This window comes from Callorhinus ursinus, unplaced genomic scaffold (assembly GCF_003265705.2).
Source record: "Callorhinus ursinus isolate GAN/ISIS: 27379988/994484 unplaced genomic scaffold, GSC_fseal_2.0 scaffold45, whole genome shotgun sequence".
NCBI lineage: Eukaryota > Metazoa > Chordata > Mammalia > Carnivora > Otariidae > Callorhinus > Callorhinus ursinus.
The window spans coordinates 972,928-989,717 of record NW_027397107.1 but is presented as its reverse complement, the minus strand read 5'-3'; the positions used below and the strand labels follow the sequence as shown (position 1 = coordinate 989,717).

The following is a 16,790-nucleotide window of genomic DNA, read 5'->3' as shown; positions in this document are numbered from 1 at the left end:
TGCGTGTTTCGTGTCTCTTGACCTTTGTGGGAGCTTCTCCTATGGCTTTCCGACTTTTTCTTCCTTTCCTCCTTTTCCTACGGCTCTGACACGCGGACGAGAGACCGCGGAGCAGCGTGGAGGGAAGGCCCCGGGCCCGGAGCCGGGTCTGAGCAGGCCTGCACTGCCTTGTCCCCCCGTCTGCAGCCCAATCGAGCACAGACCTTACCCAAATCCATCACAGAATCTTCTAGAACCACAGACCTTACCCAAATCCATCACAGAATCTTCTAGAACCAGGCGCACTGTGCAAAGCTTTTCTACCACTGCTAATGATTTGGGTTTGTGACTTTGGGAGAATTCCACCACCGAAGGTAGAATAATAGTAAGTAATTAAATCCATCCCCAAAATCGTTATGACAAATGTGACCGGGAAATCGCTAGTAACAAGGGGCCAGAGCCCAGCAGGCAGGCTCCTCATGCTTTGGTGCATAATGGTGAGAAGCTACATTTGCTGCTTTATTAAAAATGACACGAGTCTGGTCAAGGCACCGACCGGCCGGAAGAGCGTCCGTGGCTCCCACCGCTGACCGTGTCAGGGCCCGCAGCCCCCAGTCAGGGCCCTCCCCGTGGGAGCCTGCTGGTCTCTGGCCGTGCCCATCCCCATTCCGGCCACAGGAGACTCGCTTCTCACATGAACCCTGTCTTCCCACCCTCTGCCCACTCTGCTCTGCCTGCCCTTGTCCCGCCGTCCTGAAAGGCCCCTCCTGAAACCTCACTGGACCAAACACTGATTCTCCGTTGAGTCCCCACCCTGACATGAGCAACCTCGAAGACTCCATCTACGTTCTCAGGCCCAGGGCTGAAATTTGTGACTTAATTTTCTTAGACTTGCTGGAAAGCTCTGCCTTTTAGCATGGATGGGACCGGCTCAAGCTCTGGACCCCAGTGTCACCCCAGTGTGCTGGCTTGCACCCCTCTTAAGAACCCACTGACCCGGGCTAAGCTCGTGCGCGGCGGCGGTGTCGGCAGAGGCTGCAGCGAGAGAGTTTGGCGCGATGTCTCACACCATTTTGCTGGTACAGCCTACCAAGAGGCCAGCAGGCAGAACTTATGCTGACTATGAATCTGTGAATGAATGCATGGAAGGTGTTTGTAAAATGTATGAAGAACATCTGAAGAGAATGAATCCCAACAGCCCCTCTATCACATATGATATCAGCCAGCTGTTTGATTTTAGTGACGATCTGGCAGACCTCAGCTGCCTTGTTTACCGAGCTGATACCCAGACATACCAGCCCTATAACAAAGACTGGATTAAAGAGAAGATCTACGTGCTGCTTCGTCGGCAGGCCCAACAGGCCGGGAAATAGCTGAGTTAGAAGCAGTGGGGGCTGGGGGTGGGCTTGGAACACAGGTGTGTACAGCGTGCTGCAGTGGCGGCTCTGTATTATAGTAATCCTGTCTCCATCTTGGTGTACTCTAGCCAGGATGGAAGGTATTAGATGAAATGTGAGGATCTTGTTCAATCTGAAGCCCCCATTGCCCCCTTCCCCTCCCCCCCTTTTTTTTTACTTACACATTTTTATGATAATTTAGATGGAAGTTGTTTGTCAGTTAATCTTGGTTCCAGTCCTTCAAACTGTCCATATCTGCTTTATAACATTCGCTGTACTGACCCTTCAGGTTGGGGTGGGGGGGTAGTGACAGTTTAGTTACGTGCTCAAGATAAAGTCTTAGTGAAAAATGAATAAATGTTCTTTAGTTATATTTTCAAAAAAAAAAAAAAAAAGAACCCACTGACCCACTGTGCTCTGCCAGGAGCTATGATGATTGGTGTCCTCCGTGTAATCTCCCATCCCACCCAATCTGATTGGGTCTCACTCAACCCCTGAACCCACAGTGCCCCCACGGGGACCCATGGCCACACAGCAGGTCCTCAACAAGTGTCTGAGCTTGAAGATGGCAGGTCCTAGGAGACCATGCTGCATCTCCAGCCTCGCCAGGCTCCCCCACTCCACAGCCCCCCACCCTCTTTCTCATCCCCTGCCTTACTGTCCCTCTGCCCTACTCCAAACCATGTCCCACCCAAACTCCACACAAAGGCCCTCCCTGCTGGACGTGTCCCCGGTGTGTCTCTTGCCCACAGCCTTCTGTCCTGTCCCTCCGCCTGTGCGGTGCCCGTCCCCACGCATGCCTGGACACGTCCTCCCCTCCCTGCACTTACCGTCCCTCCAACAGAATTGTTGAACAGGCACCATGCTCCAGAGGGGTGCAGACAGCAACATCAGAGGCATGCAGAGAGGTCGAGCTGCTTGCTGGGCATGGATTCGGTGCACAGGGATCTTAACGTGTATGTCAGGGCTCCTTGTGCAATCGCAGACGCTGACTTAGGCTGTCTTGCATGCACACGATTGACTTGCCAGTGAGCTGGGGTCTACAGCTACGGCCCTTCCCTGAGTCCCAGAATTGTTAGAAAGGATGAAAGGATTCAAACAATGAAATTCAGAACCACGAACAGCCCAGGATAAAGCCCTCGACTTACATGCTGCATTTCTATTGGCTGCCCAGCTTCTTCGAGGAAGAACTCACCCTCAGTGGCGGCCCAGATTAGCCGCCCCTGGCTGGGAAGGATGCATACCCACCTGCCAGAGGTGGGGCGCTCTAGGCGACCATAAAATATACTGAACAGGTCCTTAGTCCTGCTTTGCCTCTGCTGGCTGGGTGACCCCAGGTGAGTTAGCCAACCTCTCTGAGATTGTCTCTGCACACAGGAGGTGATTAGACAGAAGTATGAGCTCTGGAGTCCTGCAGATCCCTTTGCTTGAACAACCAGCAGCACTCAGGTCTCACATCCAAAAGACAAATACACAGAGGATGCTTCAGGGTCAGGGGCCAGAAAGACTCACAGAAAACACCTCGGGTACCATCTTCCTGTCAACACATTCTGCATGAAAAAGGCAGGATGTGTTTCTGGATAGTTATTGTGATGGACTCAGGAAATCACAATTTAGATCGGCTCTCTTGCCAATCATCGCTTCCGAGCTGGCGCTGCCGATCTTCACGGTTTCGTCCCTCCCTCATGCTTTGTACCGTCACCCACACGTGCTCATCTCTGAGGACACACATAGGTCCCACAGACACCCGATGTGTTCCCCACATCCTGAAGCTGAAGTCTATGGGGAATCATCAAGCATCGTTTCATATGTCCCACACAGCAAGCATTTCCTGTTAAATTGGGTTGGTGATGGAATTTATTACATCAACTGAACCAGTTTCCATGCGAGTGCGGGACGGACTCTGTGTGGCGTGCGGGTTGTCCCTGTGGGAGCCAGCGAGAAGGACCGCGCCTGCTTCTGACAGACAGACCTGGGCCTTTGCACACTCGAGAACGACCTGAATCGGAACGGGGTGGTCCTTTGTCATTTCGCTTAGGTTGGCAGAGCCAGAATGGTTAAAGTCTTGTTTATAACACCACGTGGGCCATCAAGGAGGAGAAGGCTATAGACCATTGAGAGCCTACAGAATCATGGGCGAGAGATACAATGGTATGTTTTTGTTTCTGGAAGGAAATATATAAGCTTCCGAGGTCTGGGGGCTAATTTAATTTTAGGCATTTATGTCTTTAAGGAGCAGGGGGTGTATGTGTGTAAAATGCATAGGGTGCAGTGAAAAGTACAAATCCGACTGAGTATAGCTCTTATCCAAGTTCAGTCCTAAAACTGGTCACCAGCTACTTAGTTTCTCTCTCCAAGGGCAACTAAAGTTACCGATTTCTTGTGTAACCCAGAGCTTATCCAGCTAAGAACAGCAAAATGATCAATCCAAAGTCCCAGGGCAAGTTGTTTGCTGCTGCTGGACTAGGACCCGGCCTCCTCCCCTCCGCCGGACCACCTCTTCCCCCATAGTACGGGCTCGTCAGCAAGCCCCAGGCAAACGAAACACATTCGCTTCCTAAAATGCAAACCAAAACTTTCTCATGAAACAGAAAGCTGACGGCAACATTCGAAGTGCTTTCATTTGGCTGAACGTTCAGTAAAAGCTGCAGGATGTCCGTTCCATTTATTGCGACGGTGTGGTTTACAGACGAGGGAGCCGAGGCTCACTTGGGAAACCAACCTGAGCAGACCCTCGGGCAGGTGCTCCTCACAGTGCTCCCAACCTTGCGAACACTGCAGCTTGCCCTCGCCCCAGCCCGGCGGCCATCCCTCGGTTCACCAGGCCATATCTGGGGCATTGCGGCTGAGTTATAATGGAAGCTGCAGGAACACATTGATTTCCTATAATGGTTTTATCTATAGAAACTTGTGAGGACATCTTTTGGCTACCAGATTTGGCGTGGAGTATCTGAAAACCTTGAGGGAAATGGGATGTTCCAGAGTGGTACCTCCCAACCGTGAACAAATAAACCTTTGCCCCTCAAGGAAAGCCTTCTTCTGCACCTGCAGCCTGTAACACCTTGACCCATCCTTATCACAGGATGCATCACCGAGTTGGAATCAGATTGCTAGGCATTAGGGACATCTTGTTGCCTTCTGAGTGATGCAAGGTAGAGGCTTCAGGAAAATGCAATCACAGAATCAAGAGAAGCGATGCACTCACAAAGAAATCTATACAATGTCAAGTTCTCTCCTATCTTTCTAATTTAGGTCGTGTGACGACAATGTAATTCCAGAGACCAACAGGGAGCTTGGCAGCCAGATGAGAACGCAAACCCGGTGAGGCCGTGCACCCTCCCTCCCCTGCCCCGGGAACGATCTGAGCTTCAAAACCCTGCCTGTGGCAAGACTACGTCCTTTCCTTTTTGAATCTCATGACAAACCTGGGAGGCAGGAATTTCCACCACTTCCATTGTAAGGGTGAGAAACACTGAAGCATAGAGAAGTCAAGTGACTTATCCAAAGCCACAGAGCAAAGGAATGACAATCCCAGAATCAGAGCCAGGGTTTCCAGCTTCCAGGTACCGTCCCTTCTGAGTCCCCCTGCATTTCCCACCCTTCTCCTGCTGCTTGGCACAATCCTGTCTTCCTTACACTCGCTGAAATGCAGGCATCCTTGAACTTCCTCTCCTGGCTCACTTCTGTTTTCTCTCCTCCAATGCTGTTGTCAGTTCCTTCTGCAATGTCAGATAGCAGCTCTTTGCAGATGCCCAGTCCCTCCCACGGCCCCAAGCCTGTGTCTGAAGCTTAGAGCCCTCCTCTGCGCCCCTATCCCAGACACTGGGGGGGGCGGTGGTGGTCTCTGAACAGGTTTCCGATGGGAGCCAGCAGAAGCAGGTGAGGCCAGGGCTGGCCGGGAACCGGGTGCTCCGAATCCCCCATGAGGGCCTGCAGACCAAACCTGCACGAGCAGGGCCCCAGTGGGGTGATGTGGGCACACAGGACTTCGCACACAAATGTTCACATGGGAACAGGGCCCACCGAGGTCTCCACGCCACGGAGCATACACTGATGCTTCCCATTTTTATGGCAGCTCGTCAGCGGATGTTGTATCCATGGTCGTCTTCGGTCTTGCCTGAGACCTCACGGAAAACAGCAGTGCCGGGTCTGGTTCTCTACCCCGGCCCGCCTAATAACTCCCGAGTTGTTGGGTCGGGCAGGTGTCAGAAATCCAGAATGGACTACGCATCGGCTGTAGGAAAAGGTGGGTGCCGGCAAACTCTCTGTAAAGGGCCGGATAGTAGATCTTTGAGGCTCTGTGAGCTGGAGAGTCTCTCACAACGATTCAGCTCTGTTGTTTTGGCCTGAAAGTGGCTCTAGGCAATACCTACACAAATGAGCAGAGATGCGTCCCAATAAAACTTTATTTACAAAACCAGGGGGTGAGCCAGGTTGGGTCTGCAGACTGTCGTCTGCCAATCCCGGGCACAAACCCCTGTGAGGCCGTGTTTTCTTCAAGACCTGCCCCCAGCTCCGCTCCTTGCCTCCAGACCCCCGGCATGTGGCCAGGACAGGAAGACAGGCTTCCTCCTCTGGGAAGAAGCCATGTACGTACTCAAACGTTCCAGGACCTGGGGCGGCACCTGGCCCGCCGCAGGAGCCCCTAAATAGCCCCTCGCCCCAACCAAGATAGTGAGTGACAAGCTGACCGCCTCCGGGGTGAGACGGTAAATCTTAGTGCCCCTTCGACAGATTTCAGAAGTGCAAGGGCAGTGGTCCTCATCACGTCTGCTCTTCAATCCATCCGAGTGGCTTCTGCGAGAGTTGGACGGCTTCAGTGGATGGGGGCAGACTATTATGACCGGAGCCAGACCATAGCCCGCCAGGGGAGGTCTTTCCTGGGAGAGAGACACACAGCCTCAGCAACCAGGAAGGCTGCCAGAGACCCGGCAAACACGTTCCTCTCAAGCCCCGTCAGTAACGAGAATGAAAAGCAGCTCCCCTTCACGTGGGAAGGACAGGAGTCCGTGCGCACTGCCTTGCCCTCGGGCTGGGGGGCTCTCCTGTCTCAAAAGAACCTGGAGATCTTGATCATCCTGGCATTCACAAAATGTCAGGATGGCGCCCTGTACAGAGGACATCACGCTATCGGGACCCAAGGAGCAGGGAATGGAGCTATTTTAGATTCTCCACCGATGTGTGCTGCCAAAATATGGGGGAGAAAAAACCATGGCAATTCAGAGTCTGGTCACGTTGGTGCCGTTTCCAGGCACTCAGTGGTCTGAGGCTTGCCAGGATATCCCCGCTAAGGTGCATCTTGCATCCCCTCCACCAACACAGATGTTTTGTAGGCTTCTTTGGATTTTGAAAGCAGCATATACAGCCCTTAGGAATTACTCCAACCAATTTATCAGGCATACTGGGAGGCCTCCAGTTTTGAGCAAGGCGAGAGCAAGAGAGGATTCTCTAGCAGATCCGAGGGTGCATTGACACCAATTTGCACTGAGCTCCTATCACTCGGGCTGTATGACTGGAGGATCAGATGGGGCTGGAAGGATCTGTGGAAGGATACTCTGTGGATACCTGGCAAGCCCTACAGGAGAGCTGCCGCTGACACCCCTACAACTCTAGCTCAAGGTCACACTGTCTGCAGCAGGGGACCACTTGCCCTTGGAAAGCACCTTCTGGCACACTGCCGGGCAGGCCTGAGTAATCACGAGCTGGTTTTTCGGCTGCACAAAGTCATAGCGGAAGTCACAGATTCAGAATTGGGTCCAAGCTGGTTCAGCGGTGGCCTCGATGGGAAGCCCAAACCCCAAATCTCTCACTTTTGATGCACCAGTGCCTCCTTCTGGACTTGTACCCACGGGAGGCCGCAGGGTGCAGAGGAAGCTTACCTGCTTGGCTGACAGAGCAGGAAATGCTCAGCCTCGTTCATGAATGGGCCGGCCCCCTTATGTTGGTGCTAACCAAGGCAGGAATGCTCCTGTCCACACCCCACTCAGGGCTGGTCTGAAGGACATCTGCATAGGGAATCTTAGTGAGCAGACCTGTGCACACCACGCTTGCTGGTCAACTTTGCACAGAGGGAGAAGTCAGCCGAAGGAAGAATGGACATGAACTTCTGGGTGGTGGCAAACGGTGCTGGTTAGTGGCCAGGGGTCCGGAGGGAGCAGGACTGGGAGACCAGAGAGCAGAAAGATTGAGGAGGAGGCCTGGGGACAGGAGGGGTGGACAGACACCTCCCATCCGGGCCCCCCCGTAAGCATGCAGCACAGGAGGCATCCAGTGGCATGGTCCTGTGGGGGCCACATGGGCCATGGACGGAGAGATTGCAGAAGCGGGGGGCAGGCTTCTTGGGCCCCTGTCACCCGCATGAGTCTAACCACGGCTGCCACTGAATGTCTGTCCTGTCACCAGCAAAGGCCGACACTGAGCCTGTGCTATGGCACCGTTCCTCCAGAAGACCAACCAGCCCCACAGTGGCGGGCAGAGAACGAGGCACCCTCGTGGGGGCAGTGATGTGACCTTACGGGAACTGCCACCGAGGCCACGTAGGGCTTTGACTCTCCTGCCCAGGGTGCCCCTTCCGGCTCCCCACATGAGGACAGACCCCCTGCATAAGATCTTGAACATTCACTGCTTCAGACCAAGGGATACACTTAGGACGAAGGAGGTGCATGCACACGTGATATATGCCACATTCTTGGAAGGTGCCAGTGACATGCCAGAAGACCAAAGTGCCACAGTGGAGACGGCCCGCAGAACTGGGACTCCTCCCTCCAGAGGGCACTATATGCCCTGGACACCCCCCCCACCCCACTGCTGTATCCCCAGGATCTAGAACGGGCACGTTCAGGAACCAGGAGGCAGAAGCAACACTGATCTCACCACATCCCCAGTGACTTTCTCATAAAATGTGTGCTTCCTGCATCCACATCACTCTCGGTCCTGCTGGGCCATCAGCGGCGACTCCCAGCAGGGAAGGGAAATCTACCGGGAATGCAGCAAGGCTCCCCTGGACTGCCGCCTGCCTTGTGCTGGTGGAGAGGGGTCATGGGCATAAATAGAGCTGGAGAAGCAGGGGAGGCCCTGCCCTCAGGGGGGCCCAGAGCGCGCACCAGTCCCACTGGCTTGGAGTCACACACCCCCCCCCCGCCCCCCGCTTCAGCTGTCCCTGTAGGTAAGAGCAGGATTACATTCAACAATTCGTGCAGATGCCATTCTTCTTGAGCCTTTCCAGAGCCCGTTTAGGTTGGCATTTGAGTAATGAATACCACGAGTGTTCTGCCCACGACGGGAGGCAGGTCGGAGACCTTTCGAACATGCAAGTCAGACTGTGCCTCTCCCTGGCTTAAAGCCCTTCATTACAAGCTGGGTGTGGACGCAGGGACTCACGGCCCTCCTGCAGGGCCAGTCCCGCTTCCCCCAGATCTCACAACAGCTTCTGGAATTCCGAGAAAACGAAAGAGATGAGCTATAGGAAGATGTTAGATATAAAGTCAGAAGGTGAAGAGACACCTGGCTTTTGGCGCCGTGACGCGGGTCTGGATCGAAGCAACGTTAGCGGAGCCCTGGGGGAAGGACTTCCCCAGCAGCCGACTGACATTTGGACGGGCCACCGACTTCTCATCAATGACAACTGAGCCAGAAGAAAACCCAGTGGTGTGTTCCAAGTGCGCGCCTAAAATGTCATTCTTCACCATAGTTTTCTTCAGGAGAAAGGGCAAAGCAAAGACATGTTTAAACACTGAAAGGCTATCATACGCAGACTTTCATTAAAAGCCTATTGAGGGGGCGCCTGGGTGGCTCAGTTGGTTAGGCGACTGCCTTCGGCTCAGGTCATGATCCTGGAGTCCCGGGATCGAGTCCCGCATCGGGCTCCGCGGGGAGTCTGCTTCTCCCTCTGACCCTCTTCCCTCTCGTGCTTTCTATCTCTCGTTCTCTCTCTCTCTCAAATAAATAAATAAATAAATAAATAAATAAAAAAGCCTATTGAGGGCGCCTGGGTGGCTCAGTTGGTTAAGTGACTGCCTTCAGCTCAGGTCATGATCCTGGAGTCCCTGGATCGAGTCCCGCATCGGGCTCCGCGGGGAGTCTGCTTCTCCCTCTGACCTTCCCCCCTCTCATGTGCTCTCTCTTTCTCACTGTCTCTCAAATAAATAAATAAAATCTTAAAAAAAATAGATTGCATTAAAAAAAAAAAGCCTATTGAAGGACATATTTAAACACATGAGAAGGGCGCCTGGGTGGCTCAGTTGGTTAAGCGACTGCCTTCAGCTCAGGTCGTGGTCCTGGAGTCCCGGGATCGAGTCCCGCATCGGGCTCCCTGCTCAGCAGGGAGTCTGCTTCTCCCTCTGACCCTCTTCCCTCTCGTGTGCTCTCTCTCTCTCTCAAGTAAACAAATAAAATATTTAAACACATGGGAAAGCAGGCCATGGGGGAAACAATGGTGAATACCCTGGTAAAGATGTTGGTAAGTTTGACTCAACATCTACTTTCAATATCTGATATTTTTATTTTAAAAAGTAATAAAAGCAGAATACTAAATAATAGCAGCAAACAGTGGAGGTGTTCCATGGGTATCGGAACACACAAATCCCAAACCCATGATCGGGGGGAAGAGTGGAAATATGGTTTGTTGGGTTTTTTTTTTTTAAGTGTAATTAAATAGGCATTTTTTAAAAAACTGAGAGTAGGGGCTGAATGCACAGAAACTTTTCAGTTTCCACACCAAAAGAAACTGGAAACAAAAAAAGAAACAGAAAATGTGATCAAGCCAACAGAAGGCAGAGCAAAGGAAGAGAGAAGCAAACAGGGCAGACCAGGAGAAGGGAGCCCCGCTGTCCTGGGGACAGGGCCCCACGTGCACAGCTTAGTTCTCAGGCCTTCGGACTTGAGCTGAACCTTCCAGGGTCTCTGGCCTGTGGACGCCAGTTTGTGGGGCTCCTCCAGATCGCCTCCATACGCTTCCGAGTGCATATGTTAAGAAGCCTGACTTAGTCACCCCTCTCCGGCTTGCGAGCTTTCAAGAGCACGATTAAGCATTCTTTGTAGTGAGCTCCCCTTAGGCACCAGACCTACATTTGCCACTGTGAGTAAATCAAAGCAGAGAGAAGGCGGGAGACTGAAATACGTCACTGAACCCAACAGCTCTGCTGTGCCCCCCAGGCCTTCCTCACTTGCTCTCCCTATTTCTCCGATCTTGAGTACACCCACCCAATCTATCCTTTGAGACCCAGCTCAAATACTACTTCCGCTTGGAGCCTTCCCAGACACCGCCCGGCAGAAGTGAGTTCCAGACGACCTGGCCTACATAGATACGTAAATTGTTGAGAATGCCTCGCTTCCTGTGTGGCATTGTGCTCCCGTGTCCACAGTGTCCCTCGGGCCCCCACTTGCAGCGTGCCCTGCGGACGGCGCTCTGGTCCTCTCCTGCCCCGTCCCCCAGCGCTGAGCGGAGGTGCCCGCGCGGGGCAGGGCCAGCACGGAATCCAGGCTTAGAATTACTAAGAGCTTCCAATTCTGGTAATTGCAGACAAGATCACTGGGGCCCAGCCTTCCAAAGTTTTACTAGGAAGAGAAAGGGACTTCCTTTATGTGATAGATTTACAAAGAAAAAAAGAAAAACCAGAAAAGGCCACAGAGAACATTGTACTTCATAATGATAAATTACTGAAGTCTACCTTCTGAAATTAGGAAAAAGACAAGAATACCCACTATCACCACTTTTATTCAACATCTTGCTGGGGGCCTGGCCAGCCCAAAATGGTTAAGAGAGAGAAATAAAATATATAAAGATTGCAATGGGAAAAATGAAATGTCTATAATTTCAGCGGTCATGATTATGAAATTTCCAGAAGTTCTACAGATAAATTACTAAAACTAGTAAGATGAGTAAAAAAAAAAAATTTAGGAAATAAAATCTATTTTATTTCCATATGCCAGCAACAAACAGAAAATGAATATTTTCAAAAATAATACTTATAATAGCACCAAGAAATATCAAGTTTCTAGAAATAACAGAGAATGAAAAAAAATGTATAAAACCTATATGGAGAGAAATATAGAACTTCGCTGAGACAAACTGAAGGAGGATTCAAATACACGGGAAAGGAACAGATCAGGAAACTCTATTTCACCAACGTGTGTTTCTCTGCCTGATCCACCCGTAGACTCGGGGCACTCCCAGTGAAAATCCCAACAGGGTTACATTGGTTTTAGATTTTCGTTTTTCGTTTGGCCAGCTCAACCTATAGGTGGAAATGCAAAGGGCCAAGGACAGCCAAACACCCTGGAAGAACAACAGAGGACAGGTCTCCCGAATGTCGAAACGTACGGAAGCTTCATTTATGGGGACACCATGGCCTAAAGCTGCCACTGACTAGAGACCTAATTCCTAGAGGCCGTGCCCAGGGGAGCACATACAGGAGCTCAACGGGCAGCCAGAACAGGGAAACCCCAATGATGATTGCAGCAGAACCCGCTGTGGTGGTCTCGGCATTGGCGAAACCGGGGGGCCCTTGGAGAGGAAATGGACCATACTGATACCTTCGTGGCTGACTTCGGTCCATGGGAAGGAAGAACATCCCCTCTTGGTAGGAACGAGTGCAGGAAGCACCCATGAAAGATCAGCTAGTTCCCTGCCGCGGGGTCTGAAAACACTACTCGGTAAGCAGAAGATCCCACCACAATTCCAGGCCTGGGGTGGCAGGCGGCACAGGAGGCTGGCAAAGCCGTGAGCGATGCTGGTAGACGTACAGAGTGAGGTGGGGGACATTGGGGAGGGGAGGGGAGTGGTGTGGAGAGTCCCCTTCTCAGCTGAGTACCAAGAGGAAGTGTGCAAAGATGACAGACCACAGCAGCCTCTGCAAGCTTGGGGAGGGCCTGCAGACCCCCGTCGGGGAGGTCCGGCCCGTGTGGACCACACATCCATGGCTGGGGGGGCCTGCCTTCCTAGAAAGAAGTTCCCCCCAGGAGCTCTGCCCACTGGGCCGCTCGTTTCATTCCGGCTCCTGAGTGAAGAGTCAGAACCCAGCAGCGCCGCGACCCCACAGCCGTGCCTTCTGCCTTTCCTGGGCAGGCCTGCCGTTCGTATCGCTGAGGGTGGCCAGGCGTTCCGGTGATTTTCACATCACCAGCTGCAGGACACAAAACCAGGGAGGGAGGACATTCCTTCTGGTAACGTCCAAAGGAATCCAAGCCTCCATCCTAGCGAAGAGGACGAAAGCTCTCCTTGGATACAGTGCGGATAGTTTTGCAGGTGGCGAAACTGAGGCACGGGAAACTTGAATCACGTCCCGGTGAGTGGCAGTGTTCCGGCTCCAGAGCTCCCGCTCTTAGCGTGGCGAGCCGGGTGGGCTCTGGGAGCAAGGGGAGGTGCTGTGGGATGGCAGGTCAGGGAGTCTGGGCTGACTCTGCAGCAACACAGCTCAGGCAGACTTTCAAGCAGCCAAAGAAGCATTTGTCACCCCCAAGGGTTAGCAAGCAGCCCCGAGGGGGGGCGGGGGGCGTGACTGTGGCCTCATTTGTCTGCTCTTTTCGCTCCCAACCCTCCGATGACGAAGACCACATCTGGCCCCGCAGCCTGGGCACCCCGGTGCCACGGAACAGACCTCGGTGACACTGAGCAGTTGTCCTGGATAGAAGGAGCCCAAGTGAGTCAGTAATGTGCTCGAGGTGCAGAGCTTGCCCACAGGAAGAATTAAGACTGTTCCTGCAGATCACCGGCTCCCTCCCCATTGCTCAGAGAACCTTAACTTAACCTTCATCCCATTCTGCTATGTGTGCACCTCCTGAGCCAGAAAGTGAGAGCTGAGCTGAGCAGAAAGTGAGACCCAGATGCGTTCACCTCGGCTCCCGTCTGTGCTGGGGTCTCTCCTTCTGGTTCGGGGGGACTGAGCGCACTTCGGCTGGGCTCTGGCCCACACGTTCAAGGCTGTGGAGATTACAGACCTACCGGTTTCTCCTCCTGCTTAAAACTCACCAACACCCGGAGAATGCTGCCCCTCGGCGGTGGGAACTGCGTGGGTGGAAATTGGCCCCTGAGCATCAAAATGTGATAAAAGAAAAATAAAACATAAAATTCCCAGAACAAGAGTGAACAAAACAGTGAGTCGGCAAAGTCAGGCAGATGCGGTGAAAGCACACTTGTGTGATGCTTATTTGGCCAAGAAAAGCAAAAGCTTAGTATATGGTACAGATTTCTCCTCTTCCCTTAACTAGGGCATTCATTCCTTATCGTGATTGAAAAGGGAATTGTAAGGACATATTCTTGAAGATCTGAAAATTCAGGTATCCTTGATCAAGCAAAATAGATCTTTTAATTAAAGCATTTCTCTGCGTGATACTGGAATTTAGAAGTTCTATTTTACAGAAAGTGTTTTTAAAAGTTTTAACTTGTCTGTTAAACTTAATGAATTCAACTTGATAGGTATGCAAACCATGTTCAAATGCCCCAGAAGTTGCCTCCTCAAGGGTGTGGACTCGGCCTGGCCCAGATAATTGACCTTTATGTCCTGATGAGACTCTCCCCTGGTCCAGGAAGGAGGAGGAGAAGCAAGAGAAGGGGAGGGGGTACCCCTTGCACAGAGAGTTTAACGTGTCCGCTGCCGTGTGCACCTGCCCGAGGACAGGTCAGAATGCTCACGTAGCTCCTTCCCACCCCCCCCCCCCCCCCCCCTCCCCCCCCCCCCACGCCGTGCACAAGGGGCTTTTCTGACAAAAGAGAAAGGCACTCACTCGCCTCCTGAGTCTTACTACTGCTCCTTGCTCTGAGCTGTGAAAACCTGCAGGTGCGGAGCAAAGAGACATCTTACAGACCTGTCTGTGGAGGCAGTTCCTCTGATGACAGACGGAGGCGCCGTGGGCCTGCCCGGGCCTGGGGCTGGCCGGCATCCATGGGGCCCGGAGGCGCCCGGCTGAGGGTGACTCGTGCCGTTGGCACCTGCTTGTCGCCGGGCAGGATGTATTGTAGAGCTAGGTAGCAAGAAGGCTTTCATCTCTTCCATCCCCAAACGTGACGGAGAACCTCCAGAACAGAGGGTGCGTCCGCTCTCCACGTTTCAGGTAAGCCGATCTTTTCTGAGACGTTTGGGTCCAAGGGCCTCTGCGGCCTAGCGGCACTGGCCTCCCTCGGCGCAGCCAGGACGCTCTCCCAGCACGGGGGTCTTCAGCAGACGCTGATGAAAACCTTCTGCGATCTTTCCAGTTTGGTGTGCCTCATTCAGTGGGAGTTACAGCCTGTTTAATATATAGTCTCACGAGATATTTATTCCAATTAGAGTCTGACATCCTCTTATTTCATTTCAGAAAATGTTTGATACTCTTCTGTCTCCTTTTAACAAAAAAACAACTACGTGCTAGTTGTCAGGCTGATTCGTTTTCACACTTTAATTAAGTACGTAGGAAAAATTTGACTGTGGTCTCTAATGTGATTGATCACTTCTCATTCTTATACATGATTCTTATTTAATGATCTTAAGAAGCCAGATGCCAGTGTTTGATCCACAAGCACGTACGCATCTCCCGAAGACCATGCTTCATATGCCCGGCTTCGTAAATCACAGTATGGAAACTACACTTCACACTGCACTTTACTAGATAAAGGGGAAAAATTATACTCCATATATGTTCTTGGCTATTGACGGCTTTTAGTAATATATCCTACAAGATGCGCTCTGAGGGATTTCTTAATGGTTCTTTTTAAAATAATATTCTTTATAACACATGGAAAATAAAGTTGGTTCTTTCTAATTTTATTAAAGAAAGAAAGCAAGGCTGATGGGACGGACTGGTGGGCCAGCAAGGATTTGCTGATTACAAATCCTGGTGGCTTTGCTGATTACATCACGCGGCAGATACTCTCCATGAGCTTGATAAAGTTAAATGCGCCCTTCCAACGTTTCACCCAAAATAAAAATAGTTATAAAGCAGGCAAAGCGAAGAAAACATCTCATAAAATAATATTGTACTGAAAAGTTATATTGAAACAGGAATTGAAATTCTCCCACCTGTTCCTGATTCAACAAGGTGCCTCTGAGTGAAGAGCTAACAGTTGTCACGAACGGTCACTTCCTGCGTATTACAAAGGTTTTTTTTGGTTATACTTCCAGAAGCTTAAATAAGGAATAACTTTACGTTTTTTTTAAATTTTTTTATTGTTATGTTAATCACCATATATTACATCATTTGTTTTGGTGTACTGTTCCATGATTCATTGTTTGTTCATAACACCCAGTGCTCCACGCAGAACGTGCCCTCCTCAATACCCATCACCAGGCTAACCCATCCCCCCACCCTCCTCCCCTCCAGAAACCTCAGTTTGTTTTTCAGAGTCCATCATCTCTCCTGGTTCGTCTCCCCCTCTGACTTACTCCCCTTCATTCTTCCTCTCCTGCTATCTTCTTCTTTTTCTTTTTTCTTAAAATATGTTGCGTTATTTGTTTCAGAAGTACAGATCTGTGATTCAACAGTCTTACACAATTCACAGCGCTCACCGTAGCACATATCTTCCCCAATGTCCATCACCCAGCCACCCCATCCCTCCCACCCCAGACCACTCCAGCAACCCTCAGTTTGTTTCCTGAGATTAAGAATTCCTCATATCAGTGAGGTCATATGATACATGTCTTTCTCTGATTGACTTATTTCACTCAGCATAACACCCTCCAGTTCCATCCACGTCGTTGCAAATGGCAAGATCTCATAAGGAATAACTTTAATCAATGGGTGACATTCACATGCAAAAAAAGGGGGCTCCAGTGAGTTGGACTGAAACGGTATTGCAGGTGGGCCTAAGGACGTCTCCAGCCGGCTCTGAATTGAACAGAAAACGTCGGTCAACAAGGGCGCCATTTTTGATGTGACTCAGAGGGAGTTCCAAGAATCACGTGGCAGCTCTAGGATGTGATTTCTGAGACCAAGGTTTCTCAGCGTTTGGGTCTGTAGAAATGGAAAACAGGAACAGAAGAGGTGCCAAATCATGTCACATTTCAGCAACAAGTAAACTCGTCAGTGGAATAGGACCTAATTTTTTATAAAAGCCATCCATCACATTAAGAGATGTGTTTTCAACACACTTTGTTTTGTATTTTGTACTTTGTATGTGTGTTGCTTTGTGTGTGCAGCCAAAATGTGTCCCCCACGTGCCCCGTCCTTCAGCATGGGGCTGTCCCTGGGAAGCGTGGCTCACCATGGACCCGTGCACGGAGTGCTGGACTATTGGAAGCAAGGGGTCCTGGGGCCTGTCACTTCCAGGCCAAGGCTTCAGAAAAGGGGGTGTGTGTCCCCTACATGTCCCCGTCACTTCCCCCTGCTGGCTCGGCCCCTCGAGGAAAGAGGAGCCCCAGAACGGAGCAAAGCTGGGCTCTCCGAATCATTGAACGGAGGGTGCACACAGACCGGAATATCCACCTGAGCCTGGCAGGTGAG

At 51.5% G+C, this 16,790-nt stretch overlaps 1 protein-coding gene and 1 pseudogene across 1 annotated transcript in view; one reads left to right on the top strand and one right to left on the bottom strand.

Annotated features, from left to right (window-relative positions):
• The first annotated feature begins 985 nt into the window (after window positions 1-985).
• On the top strand, window positions 986-1,753 carry LOC112840087 (enhancer of rudimentary homolog pseudogene; annotated as a pseudogene).
• A 14,293-nt stretch (window positions 1,754-16,046) lies between these two features.
• Window positions 16,047-16,790, bottom strand: part of TMED3 (transmembrane p24 trafficking protein 3) — a 31,465-nt gene continuing 30,721 nt past the window's right edge. Inside the window, exon 3 of the mRNA XM_025893048.2 lies at window positions 16,047-16,301. Coding sequence (XP_025748833.1) covers window positions 16,227-16,301 — 75 coding nt within the window. The 3' untranslated portion in view covers window positions 16,047-16,226. The remainder of the gene's footprint in view (window positions 16,302-16,790) is intronic.